Genomic DNA, 20,089 nt, shown 5'->3' on the forward strand with positions numbered 1-20,089 from the left:
AATGTGTTTTTATACTAATATTCTACCAATCAAGGAATTATGAGTTTCGGCCAAACTTTTTGCAATTAGAAAAAAAAAGAGTTGATTATTGAGATACGTACGTTGTAATAACGTTGAAAGTTTTTCATCTGAAAAGCCCACTTAAGGCCCATAACCTTCCTGAGTTAGAAAATGAAAAAAAGGACAAATGAAAGCGAAAACGTCTGTGGATAATTAACAAATTGAGTGTAAAACCCTTCTCTCTCTCTCAAGGTTGAAGATGATGACAACAGTAGGATTTGCTCAATCGAATTCTTTTCTTCTATTCTTGAGAAGTCAATCCATCGAAAAGACTAAATCTTCGCGAGCAAAATGGGTCACTTCTTCTTCTTCTTCTTCTTCACATCTTCGCGCATCTTCAGTGTCGCACTCTTCCACTGAGGCATTTCATCGAACAGATCGTGGGCAAGCTGTTGCCAATGATGGTATGAATGAAGAAAGCAGGAAGAAAAAGAAAAGGGTCTTCTTCTTAGACGTTAGTCCACTCTGCTACGAAGGAAACAAGCCAAGTTCACAAGCTTTTGGTCACTGGCTTTCACTCTTCTTCTCTCAAGTCAGCCTCACCGATCCCGTCATAGCTGTAAAACACTCTCCTCTCTGCACAAGTCTTTTCATTTCTGCAATCTATGAAAACGTCTGAAAGATGTTTCCTTTGTAGGTTCTTGATGGAGAAGAAGGTAACAAGCTACGCCGAGAGTTACTGCCTTCATATAAAGCGCATAGGAAATCACCAAATCCTGGGAAATACTCCAAAAGGCCACACCAATTCGTCGAAGAAGTTCTTAGAAAATGCAATGTGCCAGTGGGTAAAACTATGCTTCTACTCAGTTGTAGTGTTGGTGTTTGAACTTAAGCCATAGAATTTTGAATAAATGATCTGACTTGAAGCTGGTTTGATGGACAAGGTTGTTAGAATACAAGGGCATGAAGCAGACGATGTGGTGGCTACACTTATGGAACAAGCCGTGCAAAGAGGGCACCGCGCGGTTATTGCATCGCCTGACAAAGACTTTAAGCAGCTGATCTCAGAAAATGTTCAGATTGTCATTCCATTGGCTGATCTCAGAAGATGGTCTTTCTATACACTGAAACACTACCATGCCCAGTATAACTGTGATCCACAGTCTGATTTGAGCTTTCGTAAGTGTACATTGCTTTGTTATGTATATTAAAGCCTAAATTTAGCTGTTCGGAGTATGGAGTTTTACTAAACAAGACTATAATGGGTTTTGGTGATAGGATGCATAATGGGTGATGAGGTCGATGGAGTTCCAGGGATTCAGCATGTTGTCCCGGCGTTTGGAAGAAAAACAGCAATGAAACTTGTGAGGAAACATGGTTCTCTGGAGAATTTACTAAGCGCTGCAGCTGTAAGAACTGTGGGGAGACCATATGCTCAAGAAGCCCTTACCAAATATGCAGATTACTTGAGAAGAAACTATCAAGTTCTTGCCTTGAAAAGGTTCCTTTCTTTCTCACTTTCATTTTGATTATTAATGCATGCATCTCCTGTTGGATATTCTGTAATCATTCCTTTTTTTTATCACAGAGATGTGAAGGTACAGATTGAAGAGGAATGGCTGGTGGAGAGAGATACAAGCAATGATTCAGAAGTACTGTCAAGCTTCTTCTCAACCTTGCATGGATGATACTGAGAAACCTCAAGCACACCAACACATCTTGGTGCTAACCATTCAATGGATATCTACTCAAGAACTGATGTTAGCTTTTGCTAGCGGCTGATCTTAAGTTCAGTAAAAACTTTTAGTTAATTCGCAAGTTCACTGTGTAGTTGCATATTGGATTTGGTTACATACTTCCCTCCTATATATATATGGTGAATCTATATATCAATTAGTTGGTATTATAACATGAAGATAAAGGAGAGGTCAATTCATTGCGTAAAATTGTTAATAACAATTAACATGCAATAGTTGCTTCCACCAATGTGAGAGCCATAAAAGGTAATAACAAAAGGAATCTTGTTATTGTTAAAGAAATAATTATAAAAAGATGATTATCCAAAAAGACACTTATCCTCTCCTTCTCAAGTGGTCATCGCATCATCACCACTACATATGTCCATTTGTAATTTTGTTTTGTTGCTCATAGTCGGTTTATACACTGATTTTGTTTCACTATAAATACATGTATTCTCCCTTTGTAAGAAATATAGATCTAAGTACAAAAGTGATTCTCTCTCTCTTGAGTCAACATCACTCTCAACTCATCTCTCTCTTTCTCACGTGATTCCATCCAAAACACAATAGAATATAATATTATAATTATTAATACATATATATGTCTCACCTCTTATTATACAACACGTTATCAGCACGAAGCTTTGACCAACCGAAGCTTATCAATCCGAAAGTTCTTAAACCAGTCGAGGTAATGTTCAAATTTATGTATTTCAATATACTTAATTTATTTAAATTTTATTAATGTTCTGGAGTGAGAGGCTAGGCCTTCTCCGTTTATTTTTGGGATGTTAGGCGCTGCCTTCCCCGACTGATCGTTATGGTAGGCTATGCCTTCACGATCAGAGAAACACGTGGTAGGCTTTGCCTCCGTGAATAAAAAAAAGAAAAGGTCAAAAATGGTAAACTATGTCTCTTCGGACCTTGAAAAAAAGTAAAAGTCAAAATGGTAGACCATGTCTCCTCGGACTTTGAAAATGATCAATATGGTAGTATATGACTCCTCGGATCATTGTGGTAGACTGAACCTCCCGATTTTATTTATGCTATTTAAATTCCTGCAATTTAAATTTCTGCAACTTAATTTTTGCTTTTATATTAAGACTTTAATTTCTGCATTTAAATTACGCATTTAAATTCTCGTAATTACTATTTGTATATAATTATTCTATGAATACAGTTATCATGTCGAATTTGACAAAGCTCGAAATTAATGCCCTGGATATTACGCGAAATAATTATATCACCTGGGCAGTGGGTGCAAAGATGCACCTGAGAGGAAACAGACTTTTGGAAACCATCGATAGTTCAAAAAATGGTGTCGGATGAGAAAAAGGCAAAAGCCATGATATTCTTTCGACACCACATCCATGATGGTTTAAAGGATGAATATATTACGAAAGAGGATCCTTGTAACCTATGGAAATCTTTAAAAGAGAGGTTCGATCATCAGAAATATGTGATCTTACCGAAAGCTAAACACGAGTGGATCCATCTCCGGTTCCAGGATTACAAAAGTGTTCGTGAGTTTAGTTCTGCGATGTTCGGAATTACTTTTATGGGGAGAGAAAATAAGTGATTATGATATGATCGAGAAAGCTCTCTCTACGTTCCATCCTGAAAATGTAATCCTGCAGCAACAGTACCGGGTGAATGGATAAACCTGTTACTAGGAGTTGATGCAAGTCCTCCTTGTAGCGGAGCAGAATAATCAACTCGTGACTTTAAACCATCAAGCTCGTCCCACTGGATCTGCTCCATTCCCAGAAGCAAATGTTGCATCATCCAGTTATGATAATAGGAGAGGACGAGGTCGTGAACGTGGTGAAAACTGTTATCATGGTCGTGGAAGAGGACGAGGAAGAAGATTTCGTCCCTATGATGAAAGAGATAACAAGAACTTCCATGAAAAATGAAAGGAATGAAAAGGGCCAGGATGATAAAAGGCAAACGGGAAAGGTTTGCTACAGATGCGGCATGAAAGGTCATTGGGTACGTAGTTGTCGTACACCAAAACATTTAGCCGATCTGTATAGAGAATCCCAAAAGGGAAAAGAGAAAGGAAGAGGTGAAACTAACTTCATCTCTGATGAACCTGGGCCATCCTTTCATGGTTTAAACGATGATACTCATCTTGATGATACTCAGCCAGAGAGTATCGATGAGTGATATAAATCGATGTGATATAAGTAGACTGTATTATAGTATCTATATCTTTTGTTGTAAGATATATGTTATGTTTGTTTGATGTTTAATAATATATGTTTTATGAATATTTTATATTTAGAAAATGCCAAACTTTGAGACTATAAATGGAGATTTGTGTTTGGCAGATAGTGCGTCAATGCACATGATAATTAAAGATAAAAAATATTTTTCCAGTCTCAAAATAAGAAATTACGCTGGAAACGTAAGTACAATATCTGGTAATGCAAAGATTATTATGGGCTCTGGAAGAGCAAAATTTCAATACCAGGGGGGACGATATTTGAAATAAGTAATGCATTGTATTCCCCCAAGTCTCATAGAAACTTGTTAAGTTTTAAGGATATCCGAAGAAATGGATATCATATTGAGACTATGAGTAAAGATGGCATTGAATTTCTTTGCATTAAGTCCGAGAGGAAACATATATTGGAAGAGTTAAGAATGTTATCATCTGGACTATATTGTACGAAAAATAACCAGGACTGAGTCCTATGCCGTGGTAAACATGAAGTTCACTGATACATTTAAAATATGGTATGAAAGGCTAGGACATCCTGGTTCAGTCATGATGAGAAAGATAGTGCAAAATTTGAATGGCCATCTGTTGAAAAACATAAATATTTTGCAAACGGGCGAGTTTACATGTACTGCATGTTCTCAAGGAAAGCTTATAACTAGGCCATCACCAGCAAAAGTAGGCAATGAATTACCAATGTTTTTTGAAAGAATACATGGTGATGTATGTGGGCCGATCCACCCACCGTGCGGGCCGATCCACCCACCGTGCGGGCCGTTTAAATATTTCATGGTATTGATTGACGCATCTAGTAGATGGTCAAGTGTGTCTCTTTTGATGACACAAAATACGGCTTTCGCAAAGTTCATTGCCCAGATAATAAAGCTGAGAACGCAGTTCTCAGAGTATGCCATTAAGAAAGTAAGACTTGATAATGCTGGTGAGTTTACATCGCAAGCCTTTGATGATTATTGTATGTCAATGGAGACTGATGTGGTGCATCCAGTTCCCCATGCGCATACACAAAATGGCATGGCCGAGTCATTGATAAAACAGTTGTAGTTGATTGCAAGACCGTTAGTCTTGAGAACAAAGCTCCCAATTTCTGTATGGGGACATGCTGTATTGCATGCGGCTGTAGTGGTTCGGTTAAGACCGAGTGCATATCATAAGTACTCCACATTACAATTGGCATCTGGGCAAGAGCCAGATGTATCCCATCTCCGTGTCTTTGGGTGTGCGGTCTATGTTCCGATAGCTCCGCCACAAAGAACAAAAATGGGCCCACAAAGGAGATTGGGAATATATGTGGGTTATACGTCACCAAGTATGATAAGATATCTGGAACCAGTAGCTGGTGATATGTTTACGGCACAATTTTCCGATTGCCATTTTAATAAGGATGAATTTCCAGCGTTAGGGGGAGGAATTGGTAAAATTCCTCAAGAGATTACATGGTGTACACCATCGTTGTTACACCTTGATCCCGCTACGAATCAAAGAGAACTGGAAGTTTAGAAAATTGTGCATTTGCATAATTTGGCAAACCAGTTACCAGATGCGTTCACAGATACAAGAAGGGTGACGAAGTCATGTATACCCGCTGAAAATGTTCCATCAAGAGTTGATGTTTCTAAAGAACAAACTGATGGAAACATAATGAATGAACCTCGCGTTCAGTTAAAGAGGGAGAGGCCAGCGGGTTCTAAAGATAAAAATCCCCGAAAGAAAAAGAAATTGGATGAGCAAAATAGTAAGGTTCGAGAAGAACCTGATATTGAAAATTGTCTGAAAGAAGACATAAAGGAAAGGTTCCAGAAGAACCTTATACTGAAAAATGTATGATAGAAGGCATAGATAAAGATGGTACAGATGACGAGAGGAGAAAATAAAGTATGAGATTTCCATCAACTACGCCCGACATGAAAAGATATGGATCAAAAATAAGATAAAAGATGTTGATGTAATGTTCTCCTTTTCTGTGTCCAAAGAGATCGATCATGAAAATGATGATCCCGATCCAAGGTCCATTTTAGAATGTCAAAAAAGACATGATTGGGAGGAGTGGAAGAAGGCCATTCAAATTGAATTACTCTCCCTGAATAAAAAAAATGTCTTTGGACCTATAGTCATAACGCTTGAGAATATAAATCCTGTTGGGTTTAAGTGGGTATTCGTGAGAAAAGTAAATGAGAAAAATGATGTAACACGATATAAAGCCCGATTAATTGCCCAAGATTTTTCTCAGATACCGGAAATTGATTTTGAGGAAACGTATTCCCCGGTAATGGATGCAATTACGTTTAGATTTTTGATGAGCCTAACGGCGTCTAAAAATCTTGAAATGCATCTCATGGACGTTGTGAGTGCATATTTGTATGGATCGTTGGATAACGATATATATATGAAGCTCCCTGAGGGATTGAAAATGCCTGAAGCATTGAAAGAAAAATCCAGGGAGATTTGTTCGGTGAAGTTACAGCGATCACTTTACGGCTTAAAACAATCTGGACGTATGTAGTACAATCGCTTAAGTGAATATCTTTTGAGTAAAGGATATGTGAATAATGCGATATGTCCATGCGTTTTTATAAAGAAATCGTCATCTGTATTTGTGATCATTGCTGTATATGTAGATGACCTAAACATAATTGGAACTCAAAAGGAGGTTGATGATGCTCGAACTCATATGAAAGAGGAGTTTGAAATGAAAGATCTCGGCAAGACAAAGTTTTGTCTTGGGCTCCAGATAGAGCATCACCGAGAAGGAATATTTGTGCATCAATCAAACTATACGAAAAGGTTATTGAAACGCTTTCGTATGGACAAAGCGACTCCTTTGAGTACTCCAATGATTGGTAGAACTCTCAATGTTGAGAGTGATCCTTTTAGGCCCTGCGAATATAGCGATAAGATATTAGGTCCAGAAATACCTTATATGAGTGCTATCGATGGGTTGTTATATCTTGCAAACTGTACCAGACCAGATATAGCTTTTGCTACTAATCTACTGGCGAAATATAGTTCTGCTCCTACTCGCAGGCATTGGGACGGAATAAAGCACTTATTTCGTTACCTTCAAGGTACAATTGATTTAGAGTTAATGTATTTTAGAAAACCCGAGTTTGGTATGGTTGGTTTTGCAGATGCAGGATATTTATCAGATCCTCATAAGGCTCGATCGCAAACCGGCTATGTTTTTACAATTGGTGGAACCGCGATCTCTTGGCGGTCTCAGAAACAAACTCTAGTTGCGACATCTTCGAATCACGCAGAAACTATCGCGCTTCACGAAGCATGTCGATAATGTGTGTGGCTTCGGTCAATGAGTCACCACATACAAGAATCAAGCGGAATAGTCAACGAGAAAGAGCCGACGAAAATATTTGAAGACAATTCGGCTTGTGTTGATCAACTTAAAGAAGGCTATATCAAGAGCGACAGAACAAAGCACATCCCTCCAAGATTTATCTCGTACATAAGGGAGCTTGAGAAAAATAAAGAAGTGGCATCGAGTATATACGGTCATGCGAAAATCTGGATGACTTGTTCACCAACGCTCTTCCGACTTCAACATTCCGAAAACACGTCTACGGTATTGGAATGCGGCATTTGTGTGATTTGTGAAGAGAAAGTTATGTCCAATATTTTCAAGGGAAGATTACGGCAGTGTACTCTTTTTTCCTTGTCATGGTTTTTGTCCCAATGGGTATTTTCATGACCAGGTTTTTAACGAGGTACTACGTAATACTAATTTGGATAATCAAGGGGGAGTGTTAAAGAAATAATTATAAAAATATGATTATCCAAAAAGACACTTGTCCTCTCCTCCCCAAGTGGTCCTTGCATCATCACCACTACAGATGTCCATTTGTAATTTTGTCTTGTTGCTCATAGTCATTTATACACCGACTTTGTTTCACTATAAATACATGTACTCTTTCTTTGTAACAGATATAGATCTGAGTCAAAAGTGATTCTCTCTCTCTTGAGTCAACATCACTCTCAACTCATCTCTCTCTTTCTCACGTGATTCCAGCCAAAACACAATAGAATATAATATTGTAATTATTAATACATATATAAGTCTCACCTCTTATTATACAACAGTTATGATAATGATTATCTATTTAGAAGATAATCTTTATCTTCTTCTTTTGTCTTTTTGTTGTATGTCGGTAAACTAACCGACTTACCATTGCTATAAATATAGTTTCTCGTACATTTGTAAGGGCTATGTAGAAATCAATAATAAAATCATGATTTATATCTTACCTCTCTCTCCCATACAAAAATAACCAAACAAAATGGGATCAAGCAACAGGAAACTGTGGACTTGAAAGGTAACTCAGGAACTCTGATAATTTCATTGCAGAATCCTCCTCATCGCACCGGCGCTTTGTTTCTTCGGTTCTTGTGGCAGAAGCTTTGGCGGTTAAAGCTGCAGTTACAGCTGCAGTCTCTTCCCATGTTAGCAGCCTCACTGTTAACTTCGACTCCAAGAACCTTATTTTGCTCTTGAAGACTCAAGGTCAAGATGTGGCTCTGCGAGGGGTGCTACACGACATTCATGTTCTGTCTCGCTCTTTCTTATCTATCTCGTTTAAGTTTATCCCGCATTTAGCAAATGTTCAAGCTGACTCCTTAGCTAAACCAGCTTTACTTTCATTGTCTTTTTCTGCATCTGATGTTGTAGACTGATACTCTGTTTTCTTAATCAATCTGTATTTGCTCAAAAAAAAAAACAAAACAACATATAATCATCTTTATCTCTCTCTCTCTCTCGTTGAATCCTTTTTCTCCAAACATAAAATATAAAATATATAAATACAGATTTATATATCCCTCACTATTACATATGAACTAATAGTTTACAACACGTTATCAGCAGAAACGCTTTCCGAAAACCAAACGAGATAAGTTTTCATTTATATCTTTCAATATACTTAATTTATTTAAATTTTATTATTTTTCCGGAGTGAAAGGCTAGGTCCTTTTATTTTCGGGATGATAGGCACGGTCTTCCCCGACTGATCGTTATGGTAGGCTATGCCTTCACGATCAGAGAAACACGTGGTAGGTGTTGCCTCCGTGAATAAAAAAAGGGTCAAAAATGGTAAGACTAAGTCTCCTCGGACCTTGAAATAAGTAAAAGTCAAAATGGTAGACCATGTTTCCTGTGACTTTGAAAAATAATGATCAGTATGGTAGTCTATGACTCCTCGGATCATGTGGTAGGTTAAGCATCCCGATTTTATTTATGCTTTTTAAATTTCTGCAATTTAAGTTTATGCTTTTATTTTATGTCTTTAATTTGTGCATTTAAATTATGCTTTTAAATTCAGTCTACTATATTTTATATGCTATTATGTGAATAATGTTATCATGTCGAATTTGACAAAGCTCAAAATTAATGCCCTGGATATTACGAAAAATAATTATATGACTTGGGCAGTAGGTGTAGAGATACACCTGAGAGAAAATGAGCTTTGAGAAATCATCGATAAGTTGAAACTATATCGGATGAGAATAAGAAAAAAAATTATATTTTACACCACTTCAATGATGGTTTATAAGATGAGATGTATCATGAGAAAAGATTTAGAAGATTTTTGAGTAATTAAATCTTTGAAAGAAAGGATTTGCCAATTTGTTGGAGTTGATGTAAATCCTCCTGAGAATTGAAAAGAAAAGAAACTCATGATACTAAACCATCATGTACGTCCTACTAGAAAAGGACGATGGTGTAGATGCGGTTGAAACCGCTATCATGATCGTGGAAGAGGACGAGGAAGAAGATTCCATCCCTATGAGAATAATGAGAACTTCCACGAAAATGAAAGTGGTCGGGTGATAAAAGGCAAACAAAAAAAGTTTGCTATAGACACGGTCAGAAAGAAAATTGGGTACATAGTTATCGTACGCCAAATATTTAGCCGATCTATATTGAAATTCAATAGAACAAGAGAAAGGAAGTGAAATAAACTTCATCTCTTATGAGCCCGGACAATCTTTTCATCGCTTGGATACTCATCTTGATGATTCAGATTTTCTGGTTGGTCCAGAAAATAAAAATAAAATGTTGATGTGATATGAGAATTATCTTCCTGAATAAGATTTTGAGATTCAGGATGAAGATAGATATATCTGGCAGATATTGGGTCATCGCACATGACTACTAAAGGTAACAAATATTTTTTCTCTCTCAAAATAAATAAGTATAGTAACTAGTAATATAAAACTATTATTGGCTTTAGAAGAGCTTATGATGAAAAGACATACATAAGAAAAAGATGGCAAAATTATAAATGAGTGGTAAACATGAACTTTACTGATATATAGCTATCTCCAATAATGTTATCGACATTATTTTGTGAAATGTTGAAAAACTAGAAGTTTTTCACATATAGCATGTCAAGAAAATAAAAGAAACCATCATGGGTGCTGAATCATCAAACAAGTTCACTATATATGATTTCTTTAAGCAGACCCCAAATTAAGATCTCACTCTAAAGGATTTGAAACATAATTCATTCCAAATGGAAAAACTGAATATGTTATTGGTTCTAGAGTGGGATTCAGTACGAGATTTTAGACATGGAGTGTCATCATCTCGAGGGGAAGAATTAAAGAATCCTAGTAAGTGAAACATTGAAAAACTTATGTTCCCACTCGAAAAAGAACTTGATAAAGTAAATTCAAGTAAGATGATCCCCATGATCGGCTGTAAAAATGTAGTTGTGCATGTAATAAAAACATATACAATCCAAAAGGATGAAGTATATGGATAATTAGAAATATGCTCGCAAGTTTGCTAGAAGCATATTATAAGCTGATGGAATGAGATATGTGAAGATTACAATGAAAAGTAGGATAATCCATTTACAAAATGCATGCCAAACATTTTGATGAAATAATGAAATCTCATATTCCAGCTTAAAAGGCTACAGTAATAAAATGTGTCCTAAACGGACGATATATGAGTCTATGGCATGCTAGAGACGTGATAGACCACTTTGGTTCCAAAGAGTCCTCGAAAAGGAGCAAAAATATAAATAGAGGATGAATCTCATAATGAGACCGTTGATATGGTTAATATAATGTTCAGGTACCTGGGTAAATCATTAATGATGATAAAGAGATCACGATTAACCATATCAGTACGGGTAAAAAGATGGAACCAAAGACAAAACAGATTGTCGACAATAAATGAAAAAAGCTATATAAATGAGGATCATGAATCTACCTCTATGTATGAGGGTATAGTGAATTGATTAGCCAAAGAGTGAATGAGGCAATCAATTTGATATAAAGATCGTTATAAAAATGAAAAATGTTTGGACCAAAAGTCCGAAGTATATATTTCCCCAGAGAATGAAATTAAAGATGACCTTGAGATATGAAAAACGGCTTGTTCCAAGGTCACTGGAGAAAATTTAAAATAGATACAATATATTGATATGTCTGGCAGGACATAAACGACGTGAATTGCATCTTAATATTTAGTAGTCCCTGGAGAGTTAAAGATGCTCTCGGGAATGTATAAAACTCTGGAAGAGTTAAAACAAGCCGTATATAAAGTGTCTTGAACCGGTAACTAGTGATATGTCTATGGCACAGTTTGCTGATTGCCATGAGGATGAATTTCCAGTGTTATGGGGAGGAATTAGAAAAGTTCCTAAAAAGATTACATGGTGTACATAGTCGTTGTTACACCTTGATCCTCCTATGAATTAAAGAAAGCTGGAAATTATGCAAATTGTGCATTCGCATAATTTGGCAAACCAGTTACTAAATGTGTTCATAGATACAACATGATATACCCGTTGAAAATGTTCCATCAAGAGTTGATGTTCATATAGAACAAACTGATGGTAACAAAATGAATGAACTTAAGGGTCAGTTAAAGAGGAGAAGGCCAGCGGGTTCTAAAGTTTAAAATCCCCGAAAGAAAAAGAAATTGGATGAGCAAAATAGTAAGGTTCCAGAAGAACCTGATACTGAAAAATGTCTGAAAGAAGGCATAAATGAAAAGGTTCAAGAAGAACCAAATAAAGATAGGGATCCGGATGACGAGAAGGGAACAAAAAAGTATGAGATTTCCATCAACTATGATTGAAATGAAAAGTTATGGATCAGAAATATGATAAAAGATGTTTGTGGAATGTTCTCCCTTTCTATGTCCAAAGAGTTTGATCTTTATGATGATCCCGATCCAAGGTCCTTTTTGGAATGTTTTTGGACTTATAGTCATAACGCCTGAGAATATAAATCTTGTTGGTAAGTGGGTATTCGTGAGAAAAGTAACACGATATAAAGCCTGATTATTTGCCCAAGGTTTTTCTTAGAGATCAGAAATTTATTTTGAGGAAATGTTTTCCCCGGTAATGGATGCAATTACTTTTAGATTTTTGATGAGCCTAACGGCGTCTAAAAGTCTTGAAATGCATCTCATGGACTTTGTGACTGCATATTTGTATGGATCGTTGGATAACAATATATATATGAAACTCCCTGAGAGATTGAAAATGCCAGGGGCATTGAAAGAAAAATCCAGGAAGATTTGTTCGGCCAAGTTACAGCGATCACTTTACGGATTAAAGCAATCCGGACGCACGTGGTACAATCGCTTAAGTGAATATCTTTTGAGTAAAGGACATGTGAATAATGCGATATGTCCATCCTCTTTATAAAGAAATCTTCATTCGGCTTTATGATCATTGATGTACATGTAGATGACCTTAATATAATTGGAACTCAAAAGAAGGTTGATGATGCTCGAACTCATATGAATGAGGAGTTCGAAATGAAAGATCTCAGCAAGACAAAGTTTTGTCTTGGGCTCCATATAGAGCATCTCCGAGAAGGAATATTTGTGCATCAATCAAACTATATGAAAAGGTTATTGAAACGCTTTTATATGGACAAAGCAACTCCTTTGAGTACTCAAATGGTAAATAGATCTCTCGATGTTAAAAGAGATGTTGTTTTAAAATATCATGGTAAGATCTTATATGAATAAATACTTTGGAGATGCTAATGGTAATAAATCATATATAAGGTTATATATCTTGCGAGTTGTGTTTGATTAAATATACTTTTAGACACTAATGTCTTTGCGAGATATAGCTCATTTCCAATTTATGGAAATTAGAACGGCGTCGAGAACATATATGTTCTCTCCAGGGTACGTGTTGATTTAGGATTGATTTGTCCCAGAAACTCCAAGTTTGGTATGGTTTTGCAGATACATAATATTTATAAAGTCGAACACAAACCGGCTATGTTTTTACAATTGGTGGTCCCAGAAACAAACTCTGGTTGTGACATCTTCGAATCAAGGAGAAACTATTGCGCTTCACGAAGCATGTCGAGAATGTGTGTGGCTTCGGTCAATGAGTCACCACATACAAGAATTAAGCGGAACCGACAAAAGTATTTGATGACAATTCGGCTTGTGTCGCTCAACTCAAAGAAGGCTACATCAAAAGCGACAAAACAAAGCACATCCCTCCGGATACATTCTCATACATAAGGGAGTTAGAGAAAAATAAAGAGGTGGACATCAAGTATGTACGGTCATAGGACATTCCGACTAACACGTTTAAGGTATCAGAATGCGGCATTTGCGTGACCTGTGACAAGAAATCTATTTCTACTATTCTCAGGGGGAGATTACGGCAGTGTACTCTTTTTCCCTCGTCATGGTTTTTATCCCAATGGGGTTTTCCATGACTAGATTTTTAACGAGGCACTACGTAACACACAATAGATAATCAAGGGGAGTGTTATGCTAATGATTATCTATTTAGAAGATACTGTTTATCTTCCTCTTTTGTCTTTTTGTTATATGTCAGGTAAAACTAACAGATTTACTATTGCTATAAATATAGCTTCTCATACATTTGTAAGGGCTACGTAGAAATCAATAATAAGATCATTGTTACGTATGATCATCCATACACTTACACATAATAGGACACATGTCCTTTCATGGACTGACCATTTGCATCATCATTAGAAAGATGTCTGATTAATAGTCTTGTCCTCTTTTCAAAAGTCGGTGAATGCTCACTATAAATAAAGCTTCATCTTCGTTTGTAAATGATGTACAACACAAGAAAAACAATAAAGTTTACTTTTATTCTCTCACTCACTCTTTCCCTTTCGTACAACACCACCACATATAATACAATAAAAGACAAAATGGTCCCATATTATATCTCTCACTTGTCTCTATCACCAAACACACATATATATATAAAGACAAAATCAGTTCCTCACTTATTATTCATAACACGTTATCAGCACGAGCTCTCACATACCAGTGCAGTCTATCAATCCAGAAGCTCTAACCAACCAAAGCTTACCAATCCAAAAGATTGATCGTTATGGTAGGCTATGCCTTCACGATCAGAAAAACACGTGGTAGGCTTTGCCTCCGTGAATAAAAATAAAGGGTCAAAAATGGTAGACCATGTCTCCTCGGACCTTGAAATAGTAATAGTCAAAATGGTAGACCATGTCTCCTCGGACTTTGAAAAATAATGATCAATATGGCAGTCTATGACTCCTCAGATCATGTGGTAGGCTAAGCCTCCCGATTTTATTTATGCTATTTAAATTTCTGCAATTTAAGTTTATGCTTTTATTTTGTGCCTTTAATTTCTGCATTTAAATTTCTGTCTTTACTATATTTATATATTATTATTCTTTGAATACAGTTATCATGTCGAATTTGGCAAAGCTCGAAATTAATACCCTGGATATTACGGGAAATAATTATATGACATGGGCAGTGGATGCAAAGATGCACATGAGAAGAAACAGGCTTTTGGAAACCATCGATAGTTCAAAAACGGTGTCGGATGAGAAAAAGGCAAAAGCCATGATATTCTTACGACACCACATCCATGATGGTTTAAAGGATGAGTATATTACGAAAGAGGATCCTTGTGACCTCTAGAAATCTTTAAATGAGAGGTTCGATCATCAGTGATCTTACCGAAAGCTAAACACGAGTGGATCCATCTTCGGTTCCAGGACTACAAAAGTGTAAGTGAGTTTAATTCCGCGATGTTCGGAATTACATCGAGGATGATGTTATGTGGAGAGAAAATAAGTGATTATGATATGATCGAGAAAACTCTCTCCACGTTCCATCCTGCAAAATGTAGTCCTGCAGCAACAGTACCGGACGAATGGATATACCCGTTACTCGGAGTTGATGCAAGTCCTCCTTATAGCGGAGCAGAATAATCAACTCGTGAATTTAAACCATCAAGCTCGTCCCACTGGATCTGCTCCATTCCCAGAAGCGAATGTTGCATCATCCAGTTATGATAATAGGAGAGGACGAGGTCGTGGACGTGGTGGAAACCGTTATCATGGTCGTGGAAGAAGATTTTGTCCCTATGATGAAAGAGATAATAAGAACTTCCACGAAAATAAAAGGAATGAAAAGGACCGAGATGATAAAAGGCAAACAGGAAAGGTTTGCTACAGATGCGGCATGAAAGGTCATTGGGTACGTAGTTGTCGTACACCAAAACACTTAGCCGATCTGTACAGAGAATCTCAAAAGGGAAAAGAGAAAGGAAGAGGTGAAACAAACTTCATCTTTGATGAACCCGGGCCATCCTTTCATGGTTTAAAAGATGATACTCATCTCGACGTATCAGACTTTCTGGTTGGACCAGAGACTATCGATGAGTGATATAAATCAATATGATATAAAGTTTATTGTATTATAATATCTATATATTTTTTTGTAAGATATATGTTATGTTTGTTATGTTTCATGTTTAATAATATATGTTTTAATTCAGAAAATACCAAACTTTGAGATTATGGTTGGAGATATGTGTTTGGCAGATAGTGCGTCAACGCACACGATAATAAAAAATAAGAAATATTCCTCCAGTCTCAAAATAAGAGATTACGCTGAAAGCGTAAGTACAATATCTGATAATGCAAATATTATTATAGGCTCCGGAAGAACAAAATTTTCAATGCCAGGGGGAACGATATTTGAAATAAGTGATGCATTGTATTTCCCCGAGTCTCATAGAAACTTGTTAAGTTTTAATGATATCCGAAGAAATGGATACCATATTGAGACTATGAGTAAAGATGGCATTGAATTTCTTTGCATTAAGTCTTAGAGGAAACATATATTGGAAGAATTAAGAATGTTATCCTCTAGACTATATTGTACGAAAATAACCATGATTGAGTCCTATGTCTTGGTAAACATGAAGTTTACTGATACATTTAAAAGTTGGCATGAGAGGCTAGGACATTCTGGTTCAGTCATGATGTGAAAGATAGTGTAAAATTCGAATGACCATCCGTTGGAAAACGAAAAAAACTTGCAAACGGGTTAGTTTACATGTAATGCATGTTCTCAAGGAAACTTATAACTCGGCCATCACCAGCAAAAGTAGGCAATGAATCACCAATATTTTTAGAAAGAATACATGGTGATATATGTGGGCCGATCCACCCACCGTGCGGGCCATTTAAGTATTTCATGGTTAAGTGTGTGTCTTTTGACAACACGAAATATAGTTTTCGCAAAGTTCATTGCCCAGATAATAAAGCTGAGAACGCAGTTCTCACAGTATGCCATTAAGAAAGTAATGCTTGATAATGCTGGTGAATTTACATCTCAAGCCTTTGATGATTATTGCATGTCAATGGGGATTGATGTGGAACATCCAGTTCCCCATGTGCATACACAAAATGGCATGGCCGAGTCATTGATAAAACGGTTGCAGTTGATTGCAAGACCGTTAGTCTTGAGAACAAAGTTCCCAATTTCAGTATGGATATTGCATGCGGCTGCACTGGTTCGGTTAAGACCGAGTACATATCATAAGTACTGCCCATTACAATTGGCATCTGGGCAAGAGCCATACGTATCCCATCTTTGTGTCTTTGGGTGTGCGGTCTATGTTCCGATTGCACCGCCACAAAGAACAAAAATGGGCCCACAAAGGAGATTGGGAATATATGTGGGTTTTATGTGACCAAGTATAATAAGATATCTGGAACCGGTAACTGGTGATATGTTTACGACAAGGTTTGCCGATTGCTATTTTAATGAGAATAAATTTCCACCATTAGGGGGAGGAATTGGAGAAATTCCTAAAGAGATTACTTGGTGTACATCATCGTTGTTACACCTTGATCCACCTACGAATCAAAGATAGCTGGAAGTTCAGAAAATTGTTCATTTGCATAATTTGGCAAACCCGTTACCAGATGCGTTCAAATATACGAGAAAGGTGACGAAGTCATGTATACCCGCTGAAAATGTTCCATCAAGACTTGATGTTCATAGAAAACAAACTGATGGAAACAAAATGAACGAACCTAGGGTTTAGTTAAAGAGGGGGTGACCAGCGGGTTCTAAAGATAATAATCTTCGAAAGAAAAAGAAATTTGATAAGCAAAATAGTAAGGTTCCAAAAGAACCTGATATTGAAAGATGTCTGAATGAAGACATAAATGGAAAGGTTTCAGAAGAACCTGATACCGAAAAATATATGAAAGAAGGCATAGATAAAGATGATCCAGATAACGAGAAGGGAACAGAAAAGTATGAGATTTCCATCAACTACGCCCGAAATGACAAGTTATGGATCAAAAATAAGATTAAAGATGTTGATGGAATTTTCTCCTTTTCTGTGTCCAAAGAGATCGATCATGATAATGATGATCCCGATCCAAGGTCCATTTTGGAATGTTAGAAAAAACATGATTGGGAAGAGTGGAAGAAGGCCATTCAAATGGAATTACTCTCCCTAAATAAAAGAAATCTGTGGGAACCGAAATTCGCACTGTCGATTTCCGTTTAAATTAGAAAACTAGGAAAACCCTAATTTCCCAGAGGTCCCGGATCTCTGCGGGAGCCAACGACAAGTGACCAAATATATGCGGAAATTATGAAAAGACAACAAACAAGTTTAGGGAAAACAGTTGATCTTATTTCCAGTCCGCGTAAGAGCGTTGCGATCATTACAAGAGATCATGAAAGCTTTGGCCGCAAAGGCTGTCAGCAAGTTACTTAGTTCTAGCGGCCTAAAAGCTCAAACCTAGTTGAGTCGCAGCTCGATAACGAAAAACGAAATAGATAAAGAAAAGGTTTTTGATTGATTTCGGACTGAACCTTGTTAAAGGCTGCCTACGTACCCCTTTCGAGGATCAAGCCGAACGTAGTTCAATTGATAGAGCTGGACAAGAGATCGAACTGCCTGGGCGAGTTCGTCTAGTAATCGAGTGCCAGTCATAGAAACCGAACTTGTCGAGAATAAGCCTAAAGTTTCTAAGTGCAAAGAATTCCGAATCTAAAAAGTTCTCCCCCCCATGCTCCTCGCCTAGGACTCCTTATATACTAGCTCCAAGGTCGGTTTACGCTTTTACTCTTCTGCCCTTAAGCCGTCATAGCATAAAAATGGAGATATTCCATTTTTCCCGATTTTCACAATTATCTTCAAAACTTCCGTATTTATCCGCGGAAACTTGACATTTATCCTTCCTTGTGGACCAAGCGTAAACCGGGCTGTGGTTTACGGGCTTTTGGTTAAGAAATCGCAGGATGGGCCTGGAGTCGTGTTTTAGGTCCCTTTGGGCCGTCTTCCGACTCGAAGAGTTTACTACGATTTCTTTTGACAAAGAAAGAACTTTCCGCGGTTTATAATCCGCGAAGTTTGATCGATGATTTAGAATAGCGGAAAACATAGACTGAGCTCGCTACGGTCTTCGGGAGATAGCATTTGAAGGTTTGACGAGAATGCATGGACTGGTGTCATACCGATGTTCGGAAGAGCTCGGTCGCTACGCAGCGACCAAACTTTGGCTCGAGCCCGGTCGCTACGTAGCGACCAAGCGAGACGGACGCTCGGTCGCTACGTAGCGACCGAGCTTAGCTCGGGCTCAGTCGCTACGTAGCGACCGAGCGAGACGGACGCTCGGTCGCTACATAGCGACCGAGCTTGGCTCGGGCTCGGTCGCTACGTAGCGACCGAGCTTGGCTTGGGCTCGGTCGCTACGTAGCGACTGAGCGAGACGGACGCTCGGTCGCTACGTAGCGACCGAGCGAGACGGATGCTCGGTCGCTACGTAGTGACTGAGCTTGGCTCGGGCTCGGTCGCTACATAGCTACCGAGCGAGACGGATGCTCGGTCGCTACGTAGCGACCGAGCTTGGTTCGAGCTCGGTCGCTATGTAGCGACCGAGTTGGGTGCATGCTTGGTCGCCGCGTATCGATCGAGCTTGGCTTGTCCGCGGTCTGATTTCCATACTCGAGCTTGTCCGCGGCCGATTTGGATACATGTCCGTTGCCTTCGGACAATCGGTATTTAGTGGTTCGATTGAGATTTGGACGAGATTTTACTACAAGGCTCTTCGTAAAGATAAAGATATCTTTACGAAGATTACTTTTCGTAAAAACGTTTATGCTGATTTTTACGGACTTTCAGACATTGATTCCGTCGTGACCGATTTTGACCCCAACAGTTAGCCCCCCAGCTCGTTAGAACCATGAGCTTCTAGCGTGAGGTTCTAGCGAGTGGCTTGGCAAGTTAGGCAAGTTAGGTGAGTTAGGCGGAATTAATGGTTGAAAAGGTCTGTGGTAAGTGATCTTCTCGCTCTCCTAAAAGTAGAAAACGCGATAAGATTGGGGCTGCGCCTTATGACGGCTGCCTACGTACCCTTGTTGAAGGGATCAAGCCTTTCGTAGTTCATTATAAGGCGTGTTGCTGCCGATGGCATTTTGTATGGGTGTAGAGGGAAGACTACGAATTGTCGTCTCGTAATCTAACTCTGTGTGAATTGCCATATCCATAATCTGTTTCGAGAGTTTTCCGCAGTGTGTAAACTTGCGGGATTTTCTGAAGACGTTCGAATATTGGCAAAGAGACAAATTTTGGGATCTCGTATCAGGGTGTTTGATACTATGCCTAGAGATGTTAGAGACCAGTGCGCTGGGTTTAGGGCAAGACCTAGGTTTACTTTCGGTTTAAGGATTGTGCGGTGACTAGCCGGCTATCGTTTTTCCTGTTGCGATTTCTTCCTGATTCGTATCGATTTAAAGTCCGCGATAGGTTCTCGGCTTATACGA

General features: G+C 38.1%; 2 protein-coding genes and 1 long non-coding RNA gene across 3 annotated transcripts in view; 2 read left to right on the forward strand and 1 right to left on the reverse strand.

Moving 5' to 3' along the window:
- LOC117128145 overlaps window positions 1–20,089 on the forward strand; it is a 734,122-nt gene that overhangs the window by 674,176 nt on the left and 39,857 nt on the right. The window lies entirely within an intron of this gene.
- Window positions 184–1,936, forward strand: LOC103840006 (5'-3' exonuclease). The gene is made up of 5 exons (XM_009116487.3): window positions 184–619; window positions 698–841; window positions 945–1,179; window positions 1,279–1,501; window positions 1,589–1,936. The coding sequence occupies exons 1-5, from the start codon at window positions 260–262 to the stop codon at window positions 1,686–1,688; spliced, it is 1,062 nt and encodes a 353-aa protein (XP_009114735.1). The 5' UTR covers window positions 184–259; the 3' UTR covers window positions 1,689–1,936.
- Window positions 1,933–18,172, reverse strand: LOC117128150. The gene is made up of 2 exons (XR_004451346.1): window positions 11,958–18,172; window positions 1,933–5,787 (listed from the first exon to the last, which is right to left on the reverse strand). It is a non-coding gene; the product is annotated as an uncharacterized LOC117128150 (long non-coding RNA).

Source organism: Brassica rapa, chromosome A09 (assembly GCF_000309985.2).
Source record: "Brassica rapa cultivar Chiifu-401-42 chromosome A09, CAAS_Brap_v3.01, whole genome shotgun sequence".
Taxonomy (NCBI): domain Eukaryota; kingdom Viridiplantae; phylum Streptophyta; class Magnoliopsida; order Brassicales; family Brassicaceae; genus Brassica; species Brassica rapa.